The sequence below is a fragment of the Rhinoraja longicauda genome, chromosome 8 (assembly GCF_053455715.1).
Source record: "Rhinoraja longicauda isolate Sanriku21f chromosome 8, sRhiLon1.1, whole genome shotgun sequence".
Taxonomy (NCBI): domain Eukaryota; kingdom Metazoa; phylum Chordata; class Chondrichthyes; order Rajiformes; family Arhynchobatidae; genus Rhinoraja; species Rhinoraja longicauda.
Window position 1 is genome coordinate 30159157 of NC_135960.1, and position 11098 is coordinate 30170254.

Genomic DNA, 11098 nt, shown 5'->3' on the forward strand with positions numbered 1-11098 from the left:
TAATGGTTATGGAGAAAGATTTAATAGTAATAAACCTAAAATTAAATGATGGATTATTAGTCTGCATAAAGGTTACCAATATGGGATGCTTGTACGGGCACCTCACATTTTACGCATGTTTGATTTATGCATTTTTGAAATAATGTGCTTCTTAAATGACAAAATTAAAGTGCCAAAACCTAATTGAGGAATTGTAAAGGTAAGAAGACACTAATGGGAGTTATCTACAGGCCCCCAAACAGTAGCCTGGATATAGGGTGTAAGTTGCAGCAGGAGTTAAAACTGGCATGTAACAAAGGTAATGCCTCTGTGGTTATGGGAGATTTCAATATGCAGGTAGACTGGGAAAATCAGGTTGGTTCTGCACCCCAAGAAAGGGAGTTTGGAGAGTGCCTCCGAGATGGATTCTCAGAGAAGCTTGTACTAGAGCCTACCAGAGAGAAGGCTGTTCTGGATTTAGTGTTGTCCAATGAATCAGATTTAATAAAGGAACTCAGGGTAAAGGAACCGCTTGGAGGTAGTGACCATAATATGATTAGTTTTAATCTGCAATTTGACAGGGAGAAGGTGAAATCAGAAGTGTCAGTGTTGCAGTTGAACAAAGGGGACTTTGAAGACATGAGAGAGGCGCTGGCCAAGGTCGACTAGAAAAGGATCCTAGCAGGAATGACAGTGGAACAGCAATGGCAGGAATTTCTGGGCATAATCGAGAAGATGCAGGATCATTTCACTCAGGAAGAAAGATTCTAAGGGGAGTAAGAGGCAACTGTCGCTGACAAGGGAAGTTAGGGATAGAATAAAACTAAAAGAAAAGATGTATCACATAGCAAAGTGTAGCAGGAAACCAGAGGATTGGGTAAATTTCAAAGGACAACAGAAGGTAACAAAAAGGGCAATGTGGGGTGAAAAGATGAAGTACGAGAGTAAGCTGGCCAAGAATATAAAGAAGGATAGTAAAAGCTTCTTTAGGTATGTTTAGAGAAAAAGATTAGTTAAGACAAATGTGGGTCCCTTGAAGGCAGAAACTGGACAAAATTATTATGGGTAACAAGGAAATGGCAGAAGAGTTGAACAGGTACTTTGGATCTGTCTTCACTAAGGTAGGCACAAACAACCTCCCAGATATATTAGAGGACAGAGGATCGAGGGAGACGGAGGAACTGAAAGAAATTTGCATTAGGCGAGATATAGTATTGGGTAGACTGAAGGCTGATAAATCTCCCGGGCCTGATGGTCTGCATCCCAGAGTACTCAAGGAGGTGGCGCTAGAAATCGTGGACGCATTGGTGATCATTTTCCAACGTTCTATAGATTCAGGATCAGTTCCTGTGGTTTGGAGGGTAGCTAATGTTATCCCACTTTTCAAGAAAGGAGCGAGAAAAAACGGGGAATTATAGACCAGTTAGTCTGACATCGGTGGTGGGGAAGATGCTTGAGTCAATTATTAAAGAGGTAATAACGGTGCATTTGGATAGCAGTAAAAGGATTGGTCCAAGTCAGCATGGATTTATGAAGGGGAAATCCTGCTTGACTAATCTTCTGGAATTTTTTGAGGATGTGACAAGTAAAATGGATGAAGGAAAGCCGGTGGATGGAATGTATCTAGACTTTCAGAAAGCCTTTGATAAGGTCCCATACGGGAGATTGGTGAGCAAAATTAGAGCACATGGTATTGGGGGTAGGGTATTGACATGGATAGAGAATTGGTTTGCAGACAGGAAGCAAAGAGTAGGAATAAACAGGTCCTTTTCAGAATGGCAGGCAGTGGCGAGTGGAGTGCCGCAAGGCTCGGTGCTGGGGCCGCATCTATTTACAATATATGTTAATGATTTGGATGATGGAATTAGAAGTAACACTAACAAGCTTGCAGATGACACAAAGCTGGGTGGCAGTGTGAACTGCGAAGAGGATGTTAGGAGGTTGCAGGGTGACTTGGACAGGTTGAGTGAGTGGGCAGATGTATGGCAGATGCAGTATAATGTAGATAAATGTGAGGTTATCCACTTTGGCGGCAAAAACAAAGAGGCAGATTATTATCTCAATGGGGTCAGATTAGGTAAAGGGGAAGTGTAACAAGACCTTGCACACCAGTCACTGAAAGTAAGCGTGCAGGGACAGCAGGCATTGAAGAAAGCTAATGGCATTTTGGCCTTCATAACGAGAGGATTTGAATATAGGTGCAAAGAGGTTCTTCTGCAGTTGTAAGTGGCCCTGGTGAGACCACATCTGGAGTATTGTGTACAGTTTTGGTCTCCTAATTTGAGGAAGGACATCCTTGCTATTTGAGGCAGTGCAGCGCAGGTCGACAAGGTTAATCCCTGGGATGGCGGGACTGTCATATGAGGAAAGATTGGGAAGACTGGGCTTGTATTCACTGAAGGATGAGAGGGGATCTTATAGAGATGTATAAAATTATAAAAGGACTGGACAAGCTAGATGCAGGAAAAATGTTCCCAATGTTGGGGGAGTCCAGAACCAAGGGCCACAGTCAAAGAATTAAGGGGAGGCCATTTAAAACTGAGGTGAGAAGAAACTTTTTCAGCCAGAGAGTTGTGAATTTGTGGAATTCTCTGCCACAGAAGGCAGTGGAGGCCAATTCACTGGATGAATTTAAAAGAGAGTTCGATAGAGCTCTCGGGGCTAGTGGAATCAAGGGATATGGGGAGAAGGCAGGCACAGGTTACTGATTGTGGATGATTGGCCATGATCACAATGAATGGCGGTGTTGGCTCGAAGGGCCAAATGGCCTCCTCCTGCACCGATTTTCTATGTTTCTGTTTCTAATTTCCGAGCAGTATTTTTGAAATAACGCACTCAGATTTATGCCTGTTTAAATGTTACAATTTATATATTTAATTCATGCATTTTTGAATTACGCCCTGCTGTTCTGGAATTTAATCTGTGTAAAAAGCGAGGTTCCTGTACTCTTTTACAAATACGTAAATGAGTGTATATTTGTTTTATCATCTTACAAATAAAATAATGCAGAGGTTAAAAAAGTCGAGAGAAATTTGGGCTCAGTCTCTTGTCCCTTAAAAATTGTGATCATAATATCTGGGATACACTTAAACTTATCAAGCCGTTTCATTTTTCTTGTCCATTACAGAATTACTGGAATTAGAGGATGCCAAGCACAGCCTGATGTTTTGCACTGTGTTTGGATTTCAGGAAAGATAAAATTGTTTGCCCAGCTCAGGCCCACTTCCCTTGATCTCTGCTGAGAAGAGCCCTTTTGGTGGTGGATTATTCTTTTTATTTCAGGCCAGGGTCAATGGAACAGCTTCATCTGAAATCTGTACAGAAGAAATAGGTTGGCAACATGATATGAGGAAAAGGAAGTTTTCAACCAAAGGTTTTGATTGAGTAGATTCCACCCATGAAAATAATCTATTGACAAAGCGTAATAGCTCGGTATCTGCAAGATGTTGAGTTCTTGGCTACTCCACAGAAAACCACTTGGGGATGCTGTTGCTGCACTGTTTAGGTTCTGGTGTGCAAACACTTCATCTCCACTCGTGCACTGTTGGGCTGTGTCCACTGTTGTACAGAGGTGCTGTTCTGGCAATTAGTGGGCATTTTGGCTAAACTCCTGTGATGTTTTCTGACCAACTTGCCATCTCCTTGCCATCGGTTCCAATTGCCATTAAGCTAACAACCGTGATGCCAAGCAGTAACAAAGTTTGATTAACAATGGTCTTTCTCCTTAACTAGGGTTCAGGACAAAATGAGAATCGTTGACATGACAGCCATCCCCAGGTTTCTTCCAGAGATCACAGTGGGCGCCCATGAGTTTGATGAACTGTATCATACCTACAAACAGGTAAGAAACAAGGCACAAACCCATGTTCTTCATTCCTGCTTTTATACATCTGGATGTACTGTTTAATGTGGGCATGGCTGGCGTTTCTCCTGCAGGCTGTGTCATGTCCCCTGCATCTGACTTCATTCTAGTTGCCGTGGAATACGCTGCTGAATCAGATGTCAGCGGGGGTAGGATGTGGATCTCTCTCAAGACCAATGACAAGTAACAAATGTAGAGGGACATCTTCCCCGCACTCTGGATTGCCATGTGTGATCGTAGAATCACTTGGTCCCCTCTAACATGAGGTCTTCACCTGCTGCTCCATCTGTTTGAACATCAAGAGAGAGAAACTCTGTCCAAAGAGAGGGAGAGAGAGTGCATAAATGTCTTTTTCAGGAAAGATGGCAAACAGCTGCACTCTGTGTCAAGTGCTCCCATTCTGACTGTCAAGTTGAAGGTGTTGATTGATTGAAAGGAACAGCATGGAAGCAGGCCCTTTGGCGCACCTGCTCCATGCGGACCATCAATCACTTGTTCACGCTAGTTCTATGTTATACCACTTTTGCAAAAAACTCCCTACGCACGAGGGATAATTTGCAGAGGCCAATTAACCGACAAACCCACACACAGTTAGGATGTGCGAGGCAGCAGTTCTACCAGCTGTGTTATTAAAAAGTCTGTTATAAAGTGTGTATGGAGGGCAGGCACGGAGGGCACGTCCCCTATCTTAGACGCAGGACCTGTTCCTTTGGGATTGTTGGGCTTCCTATTGGTACGAGCACTGCTGTCGTTTCCCATTCACAATATTTGAGAGAGTACTCACACAAGTTATACTTGTTCATCTGTTCACAGAATTCAGTGCCAGAGTTTCCTAACATTGATATTGTACAGTTTTCACTGTACTCCAGCATGTGTTGGGCCTGAGTTCTGTGCTTGTAATAAAGATGAAACTGTTGGTGTTTATTGGCAGTAACAGGCATGAATCTGGTGGTCATTTCTGGGCCACACACGTGCAAAGTTAAATGCAAACACCCCAACTTTGCTGTCTGTGATTCAGCTTTGTCAAATACACCAGAGTGCAATGAAATTCCTTGTTCCTATGAAGCACGTTCTGTATACATATATTAATTATATGGGGCAAGATTGTCATGCAATCCAAAGTAGTGCAGAGAAATAGTAAAGTACAATAATGGAATAACCGAATGACGTCAAGTTAACAGTCAATGTATGTGGCAACATCTACAGGAAGGGGATGTGAAAGAGGTGATTAATTCAGGAGTCTGAAAGCAGTGGGAAAGAGGTTGTTCTTAAGTCTGGACCTCTAGGCTTCCAGGCTCACGTATCTTATTCCAGAAGGTAGAAGGGAGAAAAGAGAGTGGCCAGGGTGAAGCCATCTTTGATGATACTTCCAGCCTTTCTGATGGCATGCAGCATGACGATGGAATGGATGAAAAGAAGTGATGATGGATGGGGCTATGTTCACATTTCCCTGCTCCCATGAGCTGCACTATTTGGTATTGTGTTCCAGAACCATCAAGGGAAATCAGTGGACTATATAGAACAGTACAACACAGGAACAGGCCCTTCGGTCCACAATTTATGTACTGAACTTGTTGCCTAGTTAAACTGATGTCATCTGCCTGTACATGATCTGTATCCCATTTTTCTCTGCCTATCTAAAAGCCTCTTAAACGGCACTTAGGTAGGCACTTCCTCAGGCAATGTGTTCCAGGTCCCCACCACTCTTTGTGCAAAATTCTTGCCATACGCATCTCCAATAAACTTTCCCCCTCTCACCTTATAGCTATGCCTTCTCGTGTTGGACATTTCCATCCTGCTGGAAAAGGTTTTAACTGTCTCCCCCTTCTATGCCTCTCATAATTTTATAGACGTCTATCGTCTTCCCTCAACCTCTGACGTTTCAGAGAAAATAGTCTTGTCTATCCTATCTCTCCCTGTAGCTGAAATCCTCTAACCCAGGCAGCATTCTATTAAACCAACTTTGAACTCTCTTCAAAGTCTCCACATCTATCCTGCAATGTGGCAACCAGAACTGCATGCAATACTCCAACTGCGGCCTAACCAAAGTCGTATAGAGCTGCATCATGACTTTCTGATTCTTATATTCAAGGCAAGCATAGCATACTCTTTCTTTACCACCCTATCTACTTGTGCTGACACCTTTAGTGAGCTGAAGAGAATTCTTTGGTACATTCATGGTCATAAAACATTAGGGGAATTTTAGATTATCACGACTGAACAGGAAAGTGGGTTTAAGCCAAAATTAGATCAGCCACAATCTTATTAAATGGCAGAGCAGGCTCGAGGCGACATTTGCTATTTCTTGCAAATTTTATGTTCTTAGCCTCGGGTATTTCAAAACTATTTTTGTACATTGAGTGTTCACCAAGAAGGAGAATTCTGCAGGATCCACCCCTTGTTTACAATAAGAGTCAAACCTGCAGATAAAGGCACAGGGCAAATACACAAAATATTTTTTCAATTACATAACTTGGATCCTTTTTAGAAACATTCTTTTATAATTATAATCTTGTTTGAGAGCCTATTCATTGATACCCATCAGGACATAGACATTCAGCACTGAAACAGAGCCTTCGGCCCACTGAATCCATACCAATGTCAAGCTCACTTTTGCACCAATCCTATCTAATTCTCCCCACATTCCCATTGATTTTCTCCCTGACTCCACCACTCACCCAGGCATAAGGGACAATTTACAGCGGCCAATTAACCTACCGACCCACGTGTCTTTGGGATGTGGATGGAAACCGGAGCACTGGGAAAATGCATAAGGTTGCAGGGAGAATGTATAAATTCCCCATAGGCAGCACCAGAGGTCAGCATTGAACCTGAATCACGGGTTCCGAGATCCAGCGTCGCTACTTGTTGCGCCACTATGCCTGCCTAAGTGTAACTATATAGCAGCTTTATACATATGGCATCGATTCAAGAAGGCTAGCAGAGATGACGTTTTCACCAAATTCAAGTCTGCTGCTGGAATTAGGTAACTGAATCCTTAAAGCTAGGAACAGGTTTGTATTTTTCATGCTGCTATGCGGCCCCCACCTCATTTCTACCTCTTGACTTCTCCCACCAGCAACCTGACACAAGCAGCCGGTGGGCTCACCAATGTTCTGGTATCCAGGAATGAGCAATGTTTTCCTCTCCTATGTTTCCCTAAACTTTGGTAGGAATGTGCGAGGTATCTGCTTCATTATTCTCAGCTGAGAAGTGGCCATAAACCAATGCTGACTCTGGGAGGTTGGGAGAGTGTTCACACTGTGTGGTTTGATGCAGATTTTAATGGCAGAGAATTAAGGACGTACAGGTTTGAATGTTAATTGGCTTGGTAAAAATTGTCCCAAGTGTGTGTAGGATAGTGTTGATATACGGAATCTCTGGTCGGCGCGGACCCGGTGGACCAAAGGGCCTGTTTCCGCGCTGTATCTCTAATCCAATAATCTAATCTGATTCAAAGTTTTAGAATACATTGAAGACTCCCGAGGGACAATTTTATGCCTTGGAAATAAGGTATTTGTGTTTCTTCAAATTGCAGTCCCCATTCTCATAAGAGAGTACAAGTATTATTAGTTAGTGGAAAGAATAAGTTTCAAGCCAGCCAACATCAGTTATTGTGATGGTTCCATTTCCCAACCCAGTAAGCTGTGACCTTTTAAAGCAGTGACTGCTGACAAACTAAACTGAGACTGTCACCCTAAGGAGATAAGACGTCTGTGACTGTCACCCGAACGATAGTGGAAGGACTCCTCTAACTAGGTTGTATTTGGAGGCAGAAAATGTAACTCCAGATCCCTGTTTCTTGCCCCACAAATAGAACCATCAAACCAAAAATCGGGATATTACAGATTTTAAATTAAATGAATTAAAAACCTTCATTGCCATAAATACATTGGGTCAGTGTTATAAGTGGTGACCCAACAGATTTTGTCAAAATATGCAGGAAGGAACTGCAGATGCTGATTTACACTGAAGATAGACACAAAATGTTGGAATAATCAATGCCGGCTCTGATTTGTTTCGAACCTTTTCATACCTCTAATTTCTCTCTTCCCTAACTCTCAGTCTGAAGAAGGGTCTCGACCTGAAACATTACCTATTCCTTTTCTCCAGAAATGCTGACTGACGTGCTGAGTTACTTCAGCATTTTGTGTCTATTTTAGATTTTGTCGAAACTTCAGTTTGCATGATGGATGAAATGAAGAATCTTCCATGGGAAAGAAAAAGAATGAGTTGAGCCAATCTCTGTGTGCAGCACCGAGACTGCGCAATTTTTGTTCTAGCCGCAAACCACAATGCTTCCATGCAGCTCTCATGTTCAAGGCATTTTGGCAGCACAGTTCAAAGCTGGCTATTTTTAGTCTAGCCACAAGCTAAGTTGTTGCAGTAGAGGAAAGAGGAAATGTAATCTCAGGGGATGTGTCAGGGTTAATGAGTCTGTGGAAAGCAATGCAGAACTGACATGAAACATAAAGATGAAGCAAAAAATAAACCCACAGAATATTGTTCACCGGAAGCCTTACTTTTACTTGCATTTTGAAGTGAAGTTTTGTTTCCTTTGGGACCGAATTTATCTCTGAACTGCTTTTAATAAAGCTGTGGGATGTTTTGGGTCATGGGTGCTTTACATTGAAGATGTGAGAGGATTTATAAAGGACAAGTGATGACTCAGATTCAGTTTTATTTCAAGTTCAGCCATGGTTGTTTTTTGGGACTGGAGTGTCTCAAATGTTTTTGCTTTGCCCAGCTCTTAAGGCGATTTGGCTGAGATCTTTGCTTTGGGAAATGAATGGAAGGTTGTAAAAGAAAGGAGCAGAGAGGATTAATGCATGTTTGCAAATTCATGTCCCCTCAAGTGAAGCATTAAATAATGTTGGAACAAACCTCAGACGTACATGTGACCTCTTTGGAAAAAAATCAGTTAACCTTTTTGTTCTACCAGTGTAGGAGGCAAAAGGCTGGCGGGGGCAGGATAGAGAATTAAAGTGATAGGAAAATAGACATTCGCGGATGCACATGGTTTGTCAAAATGATCACACAATCGGCATTTGGTTTCTTCAATCTAGGGGAAACCACATACTGAAGTTTGCATGCAGAACACTAAATTGGAAGAGGCATAGGTAAATTGCTACTTCACCAGCTCTTTTCAGCATTCTGTTCCACTCCCATTAAACTTCTTAATTTCATTTCCTCCTCTTGCCTTGCAATATCTCCATGTTCATTGTTCCCATGGTTCAAGCATGTAAAATAGGGAATTGACTTTCAACATTGTAATTTAATCTATTGTGAATAAATCGCAGGTCATTTAATTTTTTTTTAAAGCTGTTGAAACTGTAACAACATGATGTGTGCAGAGGTTAAAGAATATCAATTATCTGTGTTCTTTTTAGCAGGAATTTTACTGTAAAGGTGTTTCTGATGGGTTTTTCCGGAGTCTGTACAAGGCTTTCTCACATTGGCATCTTTTTGTTTTTTGTTTCAGCTCCCGGGTCGAATGTATGAGAAAGGTTTCAATGCTGACGTTGGGGATAAGTGGATCTGGTTAAAGTAACTGTACAGCTTCCAAAAGAACAATTAAAGTTGATTTGAGAGGAACAGAAAGTGGTATTGAGAGGGAACTCTCTGCTCCGATGCGAAATGGCCAGTGTCCCGCTGGGTTGAGCATGCAAACCTGTCTGCAGTTGGTCTGTGCAGAATTTTGAGCACCTTATTAATTGACAGGAATCGAATAAAACTTAACATTGAACTCACTGGTGTCCTGTTGATACAAATGGAACAAAGTGTAATGACACATAACAGACTCGAGTGTACGTTCCACATGTCGAGTGGATGTAATACCAGTGCATTAGTTGAGTGAAACGTGATAACAGCATTGTTCTGTAGTCCTGTGAAAGGTGCTTCCTAATGAGAGACATACTTTCATTGAGAAATGCGCACTCACGGTATATGGTAAGTGTTATTATTCCTAAACTCTACACATTCCCTAATGATGTCCAATTCCTCTTCCCCATGCCTTTAGGTCCCTCCACTGATTCTATTGTTAATCTAATTGTCCAAGATCCAGTCTTGTAAGAGCAGAAATTTTCTTAAGTTAATGACAGGGAGGACAAAGGGTGCTGTCCCCACTTCCCATGACAGTTTCTGAGCTGCAGACCTCTACAGCATGGAAACAGGCCCTTTGGCCCAACTAATTCCATGGCCACCAAGTTGAGGTCCTGCTTTTAATCTGCTGCCTAACTCTCTATATTCACTGCAGGATTTCATCCCTTTTTCCACCAATGTCTGTTACAAACATAGACTGGATGGAAGGAGGTGACAACCCTATGATGGACTGGGCTGCGTTCACCACTGTCTGCAAGTTTAAGTGGTTAAGTCCAGACCAGTTGGCATACCACACTGAGATGCATCCCATCAGAATACTTTCCATAGTGCATTGCTAGATGCCTGGGAGAATCTTTGTGGACATGCCAAAGTAGTAATTAGAGGTTGAGAAATCCTGGGGAGAGGAATTAACTGATAGGAGAGAGTGATAGTACTTCTAGAAAGAGATGGCAGTATGATTGATGGGATGAGACGAGTATGGTGGTTTTAGAAAGCCCGATGGATTGCATTACAAGGCTGAGAAAAAGCTGTTTAAAAGCAAGGTTTTGTCATCTGCGCTGAGCTTCCTAGCCAGCACACCGTTTTTAAAGATAACTAAGGATTTGGTTTGCAAGGTCAATAGACAATAGACAATAGGTGCAGGAGGAGGCCATTCGGCCCTTTGAGCCAGCACCGCCATTCAATGTGATCATGGCTGATCATTCTCAATCAGTACCCCGTTCCTGCCTTCTCCCCATACCCCCTGACTCCGCTATCCTTAAGAGCTCTATCTAGCTCTCTCTTGAATGCATTCAGAGAATTGGCCTCCACTGCCGGTATTGTCCAGGGAGGATCCGATAAGAGGTGAGCGATGGCAAGGAACTTGTCAAGTTTAGCCTCCGATCATTTCATTGATGTTCTTGCTGAAGAAGATGGATATAACAATGGGAACTGTTGTTTATAAGGAGCATGGTGGCTTCTTTGAAAAATGCCAAGGTACAGTATCTAGAATTACATGGATTGAACTGCAATAGCAGTGGCCGATTCACCCAGCAGTCCTGTGCTTGAGTATGTGGTCCATACCAGCCTGCTTCCACACATTTCCTCTGGCCTTATCACCATAACCCTAATTTTTTTTTGCTAGTGTTAAGCCTCACAGTAACTGCATCTGTGCCA

The 11098-nt window shown here is 42.5% G+C and overlaps 1 protein-coding gene across 1 annotated transcript in view; it reads left to right on the forward strand.

Annotated features, from left to right (window-relative positions):
- Positions 1-9591, forward strand: part of ndufa10 (NADH:ubiquinone oxidoreductase subunit A10) — a 74198-nt gene extending 64607 nt beyond the window's left edge. Inside the window, exons 9-10 of the mRNA XM_078404446.1 lie at positions 3712-3820; positions 9324-9591. Of these exons, the coding sequence (XP_078260572.1) occupies positions 3712-3820; positions 9324-9392 (178 nt within the window). The 3' untranslated portion in view covers positions 9393-9591. The remainder of the gene's footprint in view (positions 1-3711; positions 3821-9323) is intronic.
- Positions 9592-11098: the final 1507 nt, after the last annotated feature.